The sequence below is a fragment of the Nylanderia fulva genome, unplaced genomic scaffold (assembly GCF_048542155.1).
Source record: "Nylanderia fulva isolate GAGA-0341 unplaced genomic scaffold, ASM4854215v1 Scaffold12, whole genome shotgun sequence".
NCBI classification, from domain to species: domain Eukaryota; kingdom Metazoa; phylum Arthropoda; class Insecta; order Hymenoptera; family Formicidae; genus Nylanderia; species Nylanderia fulva.
Genome location: NW_028189409.1, coordinates 4070364 through 4087136, shown reverse-complemented (window position 1 = coordinate 4087136; position 16773 = coordinate 4070364). Strand labels below are relative to the sequence as shown.

Genomic DNA, 16773 nt, shown 5'->3' with positions numbered 1-16773 from the left:
GCGAGCTCCCACGACGCAATCGGAAGCGACGAACGTTGCCGAATTCGCGAGGAGGCCTAATTATCCTCGTCGCTAATTGAACGAGCGAAGGCAACCACATGGCCGCTTGCTCCAATTCGCGGTAGATTGTTGTGCCTCGACAATGGTTGCATAAAAGCGACTGTATATAACGGCGTGAGTCGCGAAATATAATAAACTTTCGCGATCCGTCGCGCTATCTCCTTCTACCTATCTCTCTTTCAGTTTGCGAGATGCATAGGCGCAGCGCATGCAAGATCGCTTTTCAGCTCTTCCCACGAGTTCGCTCATCCGCGATGCGACCGCGTTACGTCACACGTCTACTTGCAATCGCTCGCGACTTGGATAACACGACTGCAATCATGCATACGAGATGTATATGCATTAGCCGTTATGCATCTATTAGCATCTTACGTTTTTAATCAGATTTGGATTTTATTTCAGAAGAATACATCCTGGATGATATGCATACATGCGATAAAATTGTTTTCTATTTTTTTGTTATTTTTATATTTTGTTTTAATGATTAAATTTATTTGATAATATGTATCTTGGATATATTTTTAGAACGACGCGCGGAAAAGTAGAATGTCATGTTCGAATGACCCTCATATCGGGGGCTGAAATAGCACGAGAAATATATAGATGCGGTTAATGGATATACAGGTGTGCAACGTAATGTCATCAATAATAATCTCGCGACACTCGGTTACGCGGCTACAACTGCCACAGGATTCAGTCGCAGAAACCGTAAGGAATTTTATGGGAATTCGACTCGGGGTGCTCAGAAATATCTTCCGCGTTCTTCCGCGATTACGGACGAACGCGAGAAAAAAAAGTTGAAAATTAATGCAGATTGCGATTGTGCGTTGTGGGATAATCGTTTAATCTCGTCGTGATTACGCATCGCTAAATGCCACGATGATAAAAGCATCATCGACAAATAAATTTTCGAGAAAACTCTTCGAGAGAAATCTCGTGAGAAATGCACAATATCTACGATCGTGCGTTGGGATAATCGTTTAATTTCGTCGTGATTACGCATCGCTAAATGCCACGATGATATGGTAAAAGCATCATCGACAAATAAATTTTCGAGAAAACTCTTCGAGAGAAATCTCGTGAGAAATACACACAATATCGTTTAATTATTTATAATCGTGCGATTATAACGCCTATACTAACGTAGAGATTTTCTTGTCTGTTGCAGAAATATGCTGATAAGAGAATTGGCGGCCGTTTGGGTCGCAGTCCTCTTGTGCCATCTTCAGCTAACGGAGTCTCAGGTGAGCATACATTCAGTTATATGTATATATATATATATATATGTATACCTCCTCGCATCGAAGTTTCAGCGACTTCGTAAGCATGTTGCGTTACTGTTAGAAGTCAACTGCGATTATTCATGGCTATAATCGGCGTTCATGATCCTCTCGCATGTATTAAACACGCGCCTCGCGTCTCCGTTGAATTATAAATTAACCGCCTGTCTATTTATCGTCCTCTTATATGAATCTTCTCAAGAACGTGATGGTTTGTTATTCTTTGCCTTATCGGAAAAAGAGAGATTTGATAAAAATATCCCAACCAGTTTTTAACTTAATCGCACCGATCGGACGAAGAAATTGAACGTCCGAGACGAGGAGTAATTTTCTTCGCGAATGAAAAGAAAGACTTGCACACGAAGTAAAAGGGAGAGAGAGAGTCAGGAGGAAAAACATCGCTAGGGCGAGGATATACTACGCGAGGATACAAACCCTTCGAGAGAGAGAGAAAGAGAGGTAGGGAGAAAAGGAGGTTTTAAACCGCGGGTTATGAAGTAATTGGTATGTCGGCGAGCTCTCCGTAGGAGTTACCGGAGCTCGTTTCCACGAGATGTGGCATATGTGAGGTGAAAGTGAATTTCATACTCAAGCGCGCCCGCGCGCCTTTAAGAGTTGCCGCTCAATCCCATACACATAGACATATACACGTAACTTCACACACACACATATATATATATACCTAGACACGTAAGTTACCACATTTTAACTACTAGAGAACGCGGTGGTCCAATACGTGAGAGGAGAGAGAATGCAACGAGAATGCGCGAGTCTCTGAGGCAGGCATTTCTGATGTCTTCACGCTTGTGAATGTTTCCTCGAGAAGCGAAATATTTGCTTGCGAAAGATCTGTTTAGCAATTATGGAAAATTAAGATTCCTATGGAGATACGTAGAGAAACGCCAAAAATTTAAATATTCCTCTGATGAAATGGATTTTAATCTCGTCTCTTTGCTCGCCAGGTACATCTCACGTATATTTGTTTAATGGACTTTTTGTTAGATTGAAATTGAATGAGTGCGGTCTTCATTGTTATTAAATCCGGTTGCGGACAGTAATATTAAAATTTTAAATAATATATCATGATATCGCAAATGAACGAATTTAATTCTTCTGTCAATGATAGATCGGATATAATATAACGGGAAAAATTATTCTATGAAATTATCATAATGCAATGTGTCAAAAAAAAAAAAAAAACACAGCTGGTACTCGGCTACTCATTAATGAAAAGGTGAAAAATGATGAATTGACAGAAGAGTAAATGGAACGCCACGTGTTCGGCACGTGTTACGGGGACTCATTACGGGCGGCTGAATTTTCGTATCGAGCTGCAGAATGCGAGAATGCAGCTACGAGGGCGCAGGCTACGTATAGTACGCAGCCGGTGCACCTTTCTCAGGAATGTAGTCACCGTTATATCACTGATATACACACGCGCGTGCGAAGCGACGTCGAAATACCGACGACGAGAACGCGTCCGAGTCACTCTCTCGAAGTTGTCGGGTACTTTCCGCGCTCTTGGGAGACAGACGAGGAGATCGACGACGGATTGCGTCTTCACTTTCTCCACGCCGGATAACAATGCGGTCTAACGCTGTCTGAATTTAGCCCGCGCCATTACACGCAGGTCGTAAACGCCGAAAAGTATGAAGCTTTCAGACGTGAAGCAATCGCGAACAATTTTAAAGACATGGTCGCGATATAGGTTCGAAACGTGAAATCGTCACCCAGTTCACACAATTTGGATATTCTCGTAATCTTTTAAACGTAACAGAAACTTGCCTGACAGGATATTGGCTGATGTAATATTTAAAAGATTGCCGTTCAGCAATTTTGTGATGTTTCAATTTTCTTCATACATTTTTATGAAGTATAATATATAGTAATGAAATTTTTCTATTAACCAGAAAATTAGAGAAGCTCCTTTTTTAGTCTATTTATTATAAAAATTTAATGCGCTTAATATTATTAGATTGTAAAATGCAGCTATCTATTATTTACTATTCTACGATTCAGGTGTGTTGACTATCAGCGTTAACTAAACGTTCTCTTCGTTTCTGTTGCAGGTTCCTAGTGCAAATGTCTTCACCTGTCCAAACGGTGAGTAATAAAATAATATTTGCTGGTTACCTTCAAAAGGTTGCATTCAGGTACCTATTCAGACAGGTTTAGAGATGATAATACTTTACGACGATTTAAGCCGTCGTGAAAGATCCCTATAGAACTCATGAAGCAAACAATTCTTCAAGCTTCGAAACGTGACAAAAGTCATCAATATGTATTGCGCTTAGAATCCCGCGAATCGACGACAATGACGTGAAAGTTGCTCGGTGATTATATTTTTTCCAAACGATACATACGCACTCGAGTTAATCCCCCGTCGAGAAATCGCCATCGTCGCGGCTAGTTTGAAGATTAGGCGACTCTTACTTTCACGACCGACCTCCGATGAGTGTATATTAGAGCTCTCGCCGGATTACGAGAGAACAAACGCGGCGCGTAATAAAATCCGTGCAGCGATTTTCGAGATTATTGCGCTGTAAGACCCTATTACGGCTAATGACGTGCAGTTTCGGTTAACTGCGGGAAAGATAAATCACGCGACTGTCGAAGAAAGTAGCACTCGTACAACATCGCCGAGTCTCTCCCTCGAGGGAACCAAACGAAGGCTTCTATCGGAATAAAAGAGGAACTTTCGGCTGAATTTTCCCAGAATAATTAATATATCGAGTAATAATAATTTGCGTGAGAAAGGTTTCTCTCTCAAATATTTTCAATCTGCGGGACCGAGTTCTCTCGGAGTCTCCCGTGTATATATATATATATGAAAAAAATTGCTTTCGCGCAATCAGTGGATACAGTTGCAAATGAGGGAAACCAGGAATGCCTCCTTTTTACCAGGTCACGTCGCTACGTACATTTAAATCGCACGGAGATGCTTTGAATCGCAAATTCGAATTCTGACAATTAAGCGCCGCACGAAAGAGACTCAAAAACGAGGCACGCACGTGTCCGATAAATAAATCTCGTGAGAGACAATGAGGATAAGAGTTCGGCCATTCGTAACGCCACTGCTCCACTTTTCCTCGCTACTTGCCGATGCAATTAAGTAGGTTGCACGTACCATATGGGACTGGCCGGTCGTTAGCCATAAGTCGCGTGCGTTGGAACAATTGCAAGTGCTATATTTTCTTCCGCGGAAGTGTGTTTTCTATTTTTCTCGCGTTCTTCCCTCGATTAATTTACGCTTCTTACGCTTTGATCGTGTCTCTGTAGCAGCTGCGCATCGAGATGGAAACGCGAATAAATGAGAACAATTATTCAGAATGAATATCATATTGAATGACAGCTGAGATTAATAAATATGAAGATTATAAAATCAAGTAATCCGCTTATTTTATTATGTCGAATGTGCTACATCGTTGAGAGATTAAAAGCAAAATTTTAATTTTTTTTAAAAGTCTTGCAGATCGATCTACATGTTGCACAATCAATATGTTAATATAATATGTTACGTTACGCCCGATAATCGAAACGAAAACTATTTTGCGACAGACATAAACTTTTTCATTTGCATAAATACTTCTCTATTAACATATTAAGTGCTAATAGAAATATCCGTAGTTGCGATACATACATATATACGCTGTCACTAGAATCATACATAAAACATTTTTAACATTCCACGCATTATTACGGACTTTCAAATATATCACATTTCAAGGTACGAGGATTTGAAGCTTAAGTAAGATTACGTTTAAAAGTATGTATTTTCGAATCGCTGCTATTCGGCCAGCTTTTCGAATCGAACCAGTTTTACAGGGATCTAACAGGTTTCGGGTGTAATATGATTGGGCCGAAAACCTCGAGCCGGTATATAATAATAAAACGTTTTGATGACGGGGGTTCAGGTAGAGGCGTAGTGTAGAAACACAGGACGAGACGGCATTCCTAAACCATGAATCCTCGTCTTCCCTCATCTTCTCTCCTCGCCTCGTAGTCCTCGTCCTCGTCGACGTAGTCGTCATCAGCATCATCGTCGTGGCCTCTAAAAATACACGGCTTGCACTCGTTCGCGCCACGGTTATCTACCTTCCACTCGGAGGGAACTCGACCGAGAGTACAACATCGTCGAACGGGATTCCAAAAAGTAGAACATCCGGCAACACGCTCGCTCATCTGCTCCTTTACGCGATCATCCGTCGGTGGTTCGTATTCCCGGTGGTTTTTGCCGGAAGAAGAACGCGACAGAGAAAAAAAGGAAGGCGCAGAGACAGGTCTCTTTCCGCGTACTATTGCGTGCCAGCGAACAATCTAAAGGATTATATCATCCTTCCGCTATTCGGCTAACGAGATCGAGACGATATTTCGATTTTCGCGTCAGTCTCTACCTCGTTACGTATCGTAATTTCGGATTTTCTAGATTCCAAGCTCGATTTCTGCCATTTTTCCCGACACCTCCCACGATTTTTATCGATATTTTATAATAGATATATCGCGTTTTATCCCCCTTTTTGCTCTTTCTCTTTTTCCTCCATTTTTGGAGATTAATTACAGCGAGCTGTTGTGTCGACGATATTTCGTTGGTTGAAATATCACGCGTCTGTCCGCGGAGGGAAAATAATATTTCACATACGAGAAATGTTAATGGACGCCGAGAGAATCGTGTGCGTAGCGCGAGCATGGCCGTTTGACCTTTTGAAAGAAAGGAAGGTCGTCACATCGAGTCTTTCCCAGCGCCAACTGCATCAGCTACATGACTGAGTAATGTCGCGTCTCTTCGCGTTTCTCTTCAACGCAGTTTACGTGTTTCAATGAAATCCCGGACGTTTTCAATTGCGTTGCGCGCGACATTTTCCAACTCGTAATGTGTAAGAAGAATCAAATATAGTGTACGTAAAATTAATTTTTCGTCTGTAAAAGTGTAAAAGGACTTTATTAACTCAATAATAACTTATTAATTATTACGAGGCCATGTGAAACGAGCAATAAAAAATAATTATAAAACTTGGACAAATTTTAATTAAAAAAAACCAATTACAAACGTTTCGAACTATACTTATTAGTCTTCTTCAGTGCGCAATAAAACAATAATAATAAATAAAAATTCTAATAAAAAGTCGCAATACAAAATAAATTTGATAATTAATTTAATAATGTCAATTTATTGTTAATGTATTTTGCCTTTTAATTTTGACTTAATTATCTAATTTATTTTGACTTTGTATTGCGACTTTTTATTAGAATTTTTATTTATTTTTTTATTTATTATTATTGTTTTATTGCGCATTGAAGAAGACTAAGTATAGTTCGAAACGTTTGTAATTGGTTTTTTTAAATTAAAATTTTTCCAAGTTTTATAATAATTTTTTATTGCTCGTTTCACATGGCCTCGTAATATTTAATAAGTTATTATTGTGTTTGTTTACATACGAGCTTAAGCACTTTATTAACTGTCTAAAAATTAGCCATAACAAATGAATTAGAAAATATTCAACATTAGAAAATATTTTATAGAATAACATGTTGTTTACCATTTAATATGTTTATGCATTTAACTTCAAAATTCATCTTTGAAATTATAGAAAACAGCTATAGAGAGCTATATATAAAAATATAAATTTTGTTTTATTATTTTGCAAACGTTACTGAAGAATGCTGTTGCATTTTCTATTGTTATTTCTTTTAGATAGATGAAATATTATATGCTCTGAGAATTGAAACTTTAACACCTTTTACCATTGAATTTACATATTCTGTCGATCAAAAGAGATTCTGCGAATCGCAATATCGTCTGTTATAAAACAAGATTCTTGCTGCAGCGAGGTGGTTCACTTTGATCGAACCACTGACACGAATCGATTTCACGGAAACTCGAGAGCAATCCCAGACGTTGAACTGTACGCTGTAAAATAAAAGCTTGCCCGAAGCAATTCAGATAAAAACTTTTTTATATATACGCGAAACATTTCCTCTCTCATTAATCAAATAGGAAAAATTTATTCCGATGCAATTTCTCAGTTGGATGAACAAGGTCGCTAAATTATGCTGCGGTTCTAATTAACTTTTAAAGATACGTAAAAATAAATTACTCGATTCATTGAAATGTAGAATTGTGTAAATTACGATGAACCGGATTGAAAAAACCGATAAAATGATCAACAATTAAAATTTGATGGAAATATTGAAGTAATCGAGCGAATCATATGTAGGTGAAGCTAAGCAACCAGTCAAACTCGTCGCAGGAGTTTCACTATTTTACAAGGTTACTCTTGACTCGACTGTCAACCCCCTAAGGCACACAACGTGTGCACTAAAAACGAACGAGGCCGTTGTGTCCGTCACTGTCAGCGCGGGTCACCGATTAACCGCCTTTCCTGTCTTCTGTGTTCTCTCGCTGACATAAAATGGGCAAAGTATCCGGTTGCTCGGGAAACCTTGGGATAAGACTAACTTACCGGAAGTTTCCAAGTTCTAACAGAAATCTCGCGAGTGCGCGATAAATTGAAGTATATATGGAAAAATTTACATCACGAAGCTTTTACATCAATTACAACATTTAATCGGTTAGGTAGTAATGTAAATAAAACATAATGCGCACGAATCCTCTTGAATCTTAAAATGTGAAGGTTGCGTGCTTATTACAATAACGTTATTACAGCGCTTATTTGCGCTCGAACTCTATTTAAACAGACAATTTAATGCCACGTTTCTCCTTGCGCAGGATGGGAACTGCGAGGCATACACTGTTATAAATTCTTCAACATCAGGCATTCCTGGGAAAAAGCGGCGGAATTATGCAGGAGGTAAGCCACGCACTCTATCGATCCGTCCCTTTCATTAATTCTGCTATCTAAAATTTGACCGATGTCTCTCTCATTGATAGAATTGTAAAGAATAACAGAGGGGTTTGTTTTAATCGTTTGAAATAAAAGATAATTTTTTGGACGGTCCATTGCAGATACGGAAGCGAGCTGATGGTGGTGGAGTCGTACAGCGAGAACAACATGTCGACGAGCATGATAGGCCGGCATTTGGATCATTACTGGCTGGGTCTAGCTTCGCTCGACGATTTACGAACCAACACACTCGAATCGGCCGCGGGAATGCTCGTTTCTCAATACGCCGGTTCGTATGCGGTTCCGTTTTATTCGATGTTTCAGACGAGCGGATTCTGCGCGAATGGATATATCCCGTAATCGAACGCACATCCTCCAGTTACTCTTCCATCTTTTATTTTATATAGCTCTCCTTCTCTCCCTCTCTCTCTCCCAGAATGTGCAACCATCTCTCTGCCATTAACGATCGACTGCTCTTAAGAGACCTTGACCGATATTCCGCTCAATGCGGTGCGGTTTGCGAGTGCTACTCTCCAAGTTATAAGAGAATAAAAATTCTGGAGCGAGATAAATGCTTGACATTCTTCACGTCTTTCAAGCCCATTTCACATCAATCGAAGGAATACAATTTTATTATGTTCATTTCTTTTTTCGAAAACTTCCTCAGTTCTGCGAAACCTTCTCTTATTTTCAATCACTTGAAATTAAATACCTCGAACATTCGTTACTACAAATTATTATTATTCAATGAAGAAAAATTTATTTATAAAATCGATTAAAAAATCCATTCTATGATATCTCTTATAATATATATTTTTCTTTCAACCCTTTATTTCTAAAATAATGTAATTTCTTGAAAACTGAGATAATTATTACACGCAAAGAAATTAGAAAAATTAATTATTTAAATAATGAATATTGAAAGAAATGTTATGTAAGAAATAATAACAGAAATTTATTATTTTAGTAAGAGTTTTTGAACACATTACGAACGTATTACGAAATTAAGTGGCTGATGCGAACGTTTCACTCAAAACTCGGTTCTCGCACACACGCAGGGCCAGTTTCTATCAGGGTCACGGAAACACGGAACTCGCAACGCGGCACGAAGACACACTTTTCCCACAACAATGCCCCAGACGGTTGTTGCTTTGTGTCCGTTTGCCATACACAGACTACAATTTCCCCTTCTTAAGCATTTACACACCACTAAACCGCACTATTAATTATGCGTTGTGCGCTCATAGCAACAGATAATTACCAACTAACGTAACAAATATAAATGACTTCATATGCACAATCTTATTTCATTACTTACAATATTACTTCATATACAGTCCCTTACCGGAAATATGTATCATTTGAGACATATTTGCATTCTCTTAACACTCTATTATTATAATCATTCAATTAATTATACATACAGATACAGTTTGATTATAAAAGAAAAAGCAAAGTGTTTCAGAATATTTTTAATTATTAAACTATTTTTTATACATTTTTTATTATTTTACAGTAGGATTTAAAAATAAAATTTTAAATTGAGATTTATTTAATTTGTGGATATCGGTACCAAAGGAAATTTATTTCCTGTGCATTAATTTAAATAAAAAATTACTTTTCCTTGAAAAACTAACGCATTAACATCCCCGTCTGACTCTTTGAACTAACCCGTTGAAATTTACATATGTAAAATATTTTTCAATATTCAGAGAAGAAGAGAAAAATTGTATTTCAACGAAAAAGTTGCGTTTTTACATAAAAAAAATAACGTAGGTTTCTGGGCGTCGAAACAACCGAATCCGCACTCGGGCGAATGCGTAGACGCCGCTTTGACAGATGACCGGCAAACGTGGGAATTGACCACGTGCGAGTCTCTTCTTCCTTTCATGTGTCGTGCCAACGCCTGTCCTTCCGGTAAGTTCTACTACCTTCACGCAACTTGGCTACCCGTATATTTCATAGAACAGAACGAATAATCCCGTGACGAATATAATGCATCCGCAGGTTCGTTCCACTGCTCGAACGGCAAGTGCATCAACGCGGCGTTCAAATGCGACAAGCAGGACGACTGCGGCGACTATTCCGACGAGCTGGACTGTCCGGCTAATTGCCAGTATTATATGGCGAGCAGCGGCGACGTCGTGGAGAGTCCGAATTACCCGCATAAATATGCACCCCTCAGCAATTGCAAGTGGACGCTCGAAGGCCCTCAAGGACACAATATTCTCTTGCAGGTGAGTCTTTTTCGCTCGACGAATCTCTCTCTCGATAAAAATCATGACGTTTAATCTCTGTCTCAAAATCTCGGAATTTAAAGGACGAAATTGAACGAGCTTTTAATTCGTGGTTTCAAACAATTTAAGAAAGGAAAATAGGTAGACCTTCAGAGCGAAGCGAAGATTTTAGATCGCAAGAGTTTTTTATTACTAATACGTTTATCGCGAACGTTTCGATCCACTTTTTGGACCATCCTCAGCGCGAAAAATTGACAAAAATAAACCAATTTAGATCGAGTCGACAAAAAGTATATAGAATTATGAAAAACAAGTCAACATTGTGATAACAGTATGAAGTTATAAAATAAAAAATTTTTCAGAATATATTAAAAATAAAAGTAGAGATAAAAAGTAAAAAAAATTCCCGCTCTCAGAATATTCCGCCGTGTATAGTGACACTATTTGCTCTGAAGACCTATTTGTTTTCCTTTCTTAAATTTTTCAAAATAAGAGCAATCTCTCAACCATTTGATTTTTAATTTTTTGTGTTAATTTTTCAGTTCCAAGAATTCGAGACCGAGAAGAGCTTCGACATAGTGCAGATCCTCGTAGGCGGTAGAACCGAGGAAAAGTCCGTGAATCTCGCGACCCTTTCCGGCAAGCAAGAGCTCAGCAACAAGCACTTCGTCTCGGCCTCGAACTTCATGATCATCAAGTTCAGCACCGACGCTTCGGTAGAGAGGAAGGGCTTCCGCGCTTCCTGGAAAACCGAGCCGCAGACCTGCGGCGGAATTCTTAGGGCGACTCCGCAAGGACAGGTGCTCACGTCTCCGGGATACCCGCAGAATTATCCCGGAGGACTCGAGTGCCTGTATATCCTGCAGGCTCAGCCGGGACGCATAATGTCCGTGGAGGTGAGCCAAAAACTTCTACATATCCGCTTTATTTTGTATTTTAGTTCATAATTTTATATAATCTTGTTTAATTCTTCATTAAAAAAAATTGATTGAATTCGAATAAATATTTATTTAAACACTGCCTCAAATCATTTATTTGAAATGTAATAATATTGATTTGATGTGCAAAAATATTTATTTGATACGAGATAATTCTTCTCAAAACAGATAAATATTTATTTGTTTCAAGTAAATGATTTATTTGGCAGTATTGAAATAAATATTTATCAATTTAATAATTCTTTTTTCAATCTTCTGTTAATGTACAATTTTTTACCTTTCCATCAATATATGTATACGGATACAGAGCAAACAAATTTTTTTTTAATTGGGGAAAAAGAATATAAAATATTGATAAAAAAATACGAATGCATTCGACGCTTTCCCTCGTTTCTAGATCGAGGATTTGGATCTCGAGACGAATCGAGATTACATTCTGGTCAGGGATGGAGATTCGCCTATGAGCCGACCGATCGCGCGGCTGACGGGAAAATCGGACGAGAATCCGGCAGTGATCATGTCCACCGGAAGCAATTTGTACCTGTACTTCAAGACGAGTCTCGGCGATTCCAGGCGTGGCTTCAGCGTTCGCTTCACGCAAGGCTGCAAGGCCACGATCATCGCGAGAAACGGCACGGTTCAGTCGCCTTCTTACGGCCTCAACGATTATCCGAATAATCAGGAATGTCTGTACAGAATCAGAAATCCGGACAGAGGGCCGCTGTCTCTGAAATTCCTCAGCTTCAACGTTCACAAGACTGACTATGTGCAGGTGAGAAAGAAAAAGATTATTATCACGTTATATAAATGAATAAAGTTTTCGTATCATTCGCGCGGAATCGCTAACTTTCATTTTCTCTCACCGAACCAATCAGATATATGACGGTTCCAACACGAACGGTCTGCGCTTACATCCCGGAAGCGGTTTCACCTCTAACACTCGACCCAAGATCACACTCACTGCGGAAAGCGGAGAAATGCTCGTCAGATTCGCCTCCGATGCCTTGCACAGCAGCACCGGGTGGCAAGCTGAATTTTCTGCCGGTAAATTATATTATTAAATTATTTTTGTACAATTTATTATTGCAACAATCTTTTTAATATGTAATTATATTATTAATTACTTATTAATATATATGTATAATAAGATATCTATATATGAATAATATTTTTATTGACGCATAATGCAACATGATTGTGTCAATAATATAAGAAATAAAAGATATAAACAATTTTAAAAATAAAACAAAATATTTTATAGACTGTCCGCCATTGCAACCCGGCGAGGGAGCTTTAGCGTCGAGTCGAGACACAGCTTTCGGCACGATAGTTACATTCTCCTGCCCGCTAGGACAAGAATTCGCGACAGGAAAGTCGAGGATCTCCACGGAGTGTCTGCCCGGAGGAAACTGGTCTGTCACATACATTCCTAAATGTCAGGAAGTGTACTGCGGTCCCGTACCTCAAATAGACAACGGGTTCTCGATCGGCTCCTCAAACGTCACTTATCGCGGATTGGCGACTTATCAATGTTATGCAGGATTCGCGTTTCCTTCCGGAAGACCAACGGAAAAGATTTCATGCCTGGCGGACGGAAGATGGGAAAAGAAGCCGTCGTGTTTAGGTAAATTATTTTAATTGCGTAATCGATGTAAAATAATTATATTAAATTAGAATTTGAAATAAAATTTAATAAAAAAAATATTTTTGCGTATTTCTCTTCCAGCATCTCAATGCGCTCCGCTGCCGGAGGCTCCTCATTCTAACATAACTATCTTGAACGGAGGTGGTCGAAGTTACGGCACAATTGTTAGATTCGAATGCGAACCTGGTTACGTACGAAGCGGACATCCTGTCATTCTTTGCATGAGCAACGGAACCTGGTCCGACGAAGTGCCAATGTGTTCTCGTAAGTAATAACGTGCTAATAGACCTTAATCAATTTAGCATTGATGTGAAATTAGACTGATCGGGATGATATTTATTTTTTGACAGGTGCCAGATGCCCGCTGCTGCCGACAATTAAAAACGGATTTGTCGTCGATACCAGCAGAAATTACTTCTTCGGCGACGAAGCCAGGGTGCAATGCAACAAAGGCTACAAACTGACCGGATCAAATATCATACAATGCGGACCCTATCAACGATTCGACAACGTACCGACTTGCGAAGGTAGATATTTCATAATATTAATAAAATTATATTCGTTACATTGAGACGAGTGTATTTATAGACATAAACGAATGCGCATCGAGCCAGTGCGACCTGGCGTCCACGGAGTGCATAAACAATCCAGGTGCATTCACCTGCAAGTGCAAGCAGGGCTTTGCACCAACCATGGAATGTCGACCTATCGGCGATCTCGGACTCATCAACGGCGGTATCCCCGATGAATCGATCACGGTTTCGAGTTCGGAAAATGGATACACGAAAACCGTAAGAATAAGCTGATTTTTTCAATCAATCATTTTTCTCTTCTTCTCTTTCTGTGCAATATATATTGTATTTATACAGTACCCTCCATAAGTTTGAAAACACCTTACATTTTACAATTAAACGATCGTATGGCAGCGATCTGTATAGATTTTTTGTATTAATAAATCGTCAAATATTTAAATGACATTTTTATTTATGACAGATCGCTGCCATGCGATTGTTTAACGGTAAAATGTAAAGTGTTTCCAAACTTGTGAAGAGTACTGTATGCAATAAATAACAAATGTCCATTTATAAGACTGTTTTTTATTATCACGATTAATAATATTTCAAATGATATACTGATAAAAAACATCCTATTGAGTTTATATTCTTGCATATTACGAATATCTAATTGAAGAATATTTCTTTAGAGAATTTTTCTCTTAAATTAAGAGGATCCTTTTGACAGATCTGTGCAGATTTGTATAAATAAATCATAAAATAAATGTAAAATATTCAAATGACATTTTTATTTATAACGAATCGCTGCCATGCAATTCTTCAACTCTCCGCAGGGAATTCGCTTGAACAACGGCGATGGCTGGTGCGGCAACAACATCGAGCCTGGCGCGAACTGGGTGACAATCGACATGAAGGCGCCGACGATCATTCGCGGTTTCCGCACACAAGTTGTGGCCAGGTTGGACGGGAACATCGCGTACACGTCAGCCGTGCGAATCCAGTACACGAACGATCTGACGGACATCTTCAAGGACTACACGAATCCGGACGGCACGCCGGTGGAGTTTAGGATTTTAGAGGCAACTCTCTCCGTTCTGAACCTGCCGGTCCCGATCGAGACGCGTTACATAAAATTCAAGATACAGGATTACATCGGCGCGCCGTGCATGAAGCTGGAGATAATGGGCTGCACAAGGCTGGAGTGCGCCGACATCAACGAGTGCGCCGTCAGGAACGGCGGCTGTCAACAGAAGTGCATCAACAGCCCCGGCAGTTACTCCTGCATGTGCAACACCGGCTTTGAGTTGTACAAGAGCAACGGCACGGCTGGATACAATCTTGCGAAATCGGAAACCGGCGAGAGAAACGGCGATATCTATCAGAGAAATAAGACGTGCGTGCCGGTGATGTGTCCTTCGTTAACGTCACCGGAAAATGGAAAATTACTCTCGACCAGGGTATGGTTATTAAATCCTATGCGAAAGTCATGCGATTGCTTGAATACATTTTTTTTTGCCATGAAAATAATTATCGTGAAATAATATCCATTATGACAGAACTCCGAAATTGGTTTTGAGAGTCATTTTATTTTTCTGCAGGAGCAGCATCACTTTGGTGATATCGTCAGATTCCAGTGCAATTTTGGTTACGTATTATCCGGACCTTCGGCTGTAATTTGTACTTCTTCCGGTCTCTGGAACGGAACTATTCCCGAATGCCAATGTAAGTATCTAATATATAAAATGTGAAAATTGTCGTACATAAATTTCCATTGTATCTAGTATTATCTAATAATACGTAAATTTAATTTATATATATAATTGATTACAAAAATAGATTATATTGTATAAAATTTCTATAATAATTCAGGCGCACTCTTTGAATTTGACAGATGCAAAATGCGTGTCACTACCGGACGACAAAAATGAGGGTCTCTCCGTGATCCGAAGCGACGAGGCCAGCGTGCTGGTACCTTTCAGGCAGAACGTCACTCTCAAGTGCGGAAGTAACGGCCGCTACTTGCGCAACACCGCGACTTCCACTTTCCGGCAGTGCGCGTACGATCCCAAGCCCGGCTTACCTGATTACTGGTTGTCAGGTTTGCAACCGGCTTGTCCTCGCGTGGACTGCGGCAAGCCTCTTCCTACGCCTGGCGCCGAATACGGCCAGTACCTCGACTCCAAGTACCAGTCGTCCTTCTTTTTCGGCTGTCAGGACACCTTCAAGCTGGCCGGCCAGACCAATCGCAACGACAACGTGGTGCGTTGCCAGGCGAACGGCGTCTGGGACTTTGGAAATCTGCGATGCGAGGGTCCGGTTTGCGAGGATCCAGGTAGACCGAGCGACGGTTTCCAAGTAGCTCGAAGCTACGAGCAAGGCTCGGAAGTGCAATTCGGCTGCGACAGACCCGGCTACATCCTCATCAATCCGCGTCCGATCGCTTGCATCCGCGAGCCCGAATGCAAAGTCGTGAAACCGCTCGGCCTCACTTCCGGACGAATCCCGGACTCGGCGATAAACGCCTACTTCCGAACGACCCAACTACGAAGCCAAAAACGTCCGGTTAAATTCCGTGACAGGCTGGTGCGGCAAGCAAGAGGCCTTTACTTATGTCAGCGTCGACCTCGGTCACGTCTACCGAGTCAAGGCGATCCTGGTGAAGGGCGTCATCACCAACGACATCGTCGGCAGACCTACGGAAATTCGATTTTTCTACAAGCAATCGGAGAGCGAGAACTACGTCGTTTATTTCCCGAACTTCAATCTGACCATGCGTGATCCAGGAAATTACGGCGAGCTGGCGATGATCACTCTGCCGAAATACGTGCAGGCGCGCTTCGTCATCCTCGGTATCGTTAGCTACATGGACAACGCCTGTCTGAAGTTTGAATTGATGGGATGCGAGGAACCGATGATCGAGCCGCTGTTAGGTTACGATTACGGATTTTCGCCCTGCGTGGACAACGAGCCTCCCGTATTCCAGAACTGTCCGCAGCAACCTATAGTCGTGCAGAAGGGAGCCGACGGCGAATTACTTCCGGTGAATTTCACTGTTCCGACAGCCATCGACAACAGCGGAAGCATCGCTCGTCTGGAAGTGAAGCCGCAGAGCTTCAGAACGCCTATTCGGATCTTCGAGGACACGGTCGTGAAATACGTGGCCTTCGATTACGACGGCAACGTCGCCATCTGCGAAATTAACATTACCGTGCCGGGTTAGTTATTCAATTAATTCATTTTTTAGTATTTTTTTAAA

The 16773-nt window shown here is 40.4% G+C and overlaps 1 protein-coding gene across 1 annotated transcript in view; it reads left to right on the top strand.

The window, feature by feature from the left end:
* uif (sushi, von Willebrand factor type A, EGF and pentraxin domain-containing protein uif) overlaps positions 1–16773 on the top strand; it is a 38744-nt gene that overhangs the window by 10584 nt on the left and 11387 nt on the right. The window contains 17 exon segments of the mRNA XM_029299095.2: positions 1229–1304; positions 3410–3443; positions 8068–8149; positions 8305–8471; positions 9959–10099; positions 10190–10419; positions 10962–11315; positions 11755–12129; positions 12233–12401; positions 12619–12981; positions 13084–13266; positions 13353–13529; positions 13591–13793; positions 14351–14974; positions 15116–15239; positions 15409–16040; positions 16042–16732. Of these exon segments, the coding sequence (XP_029154928.2) occupies positions 1233–1304; positions 3410–3443; positions 8068–8149; positions 8305–8471; positions 9959–10099; positions 10190–10419; positions 10962–11315; positions 11755–12129; positions 12233–12401; positions 12619–12981; positions 13084–13266; positions 13353–13529; positions 13591–13793; positions 14351–14974; positions 15116–15239; positions 15409–16040; positions 16042–16732 (4621 nt within the window). The 5' untranslated portion in view covers positions 1229–1232.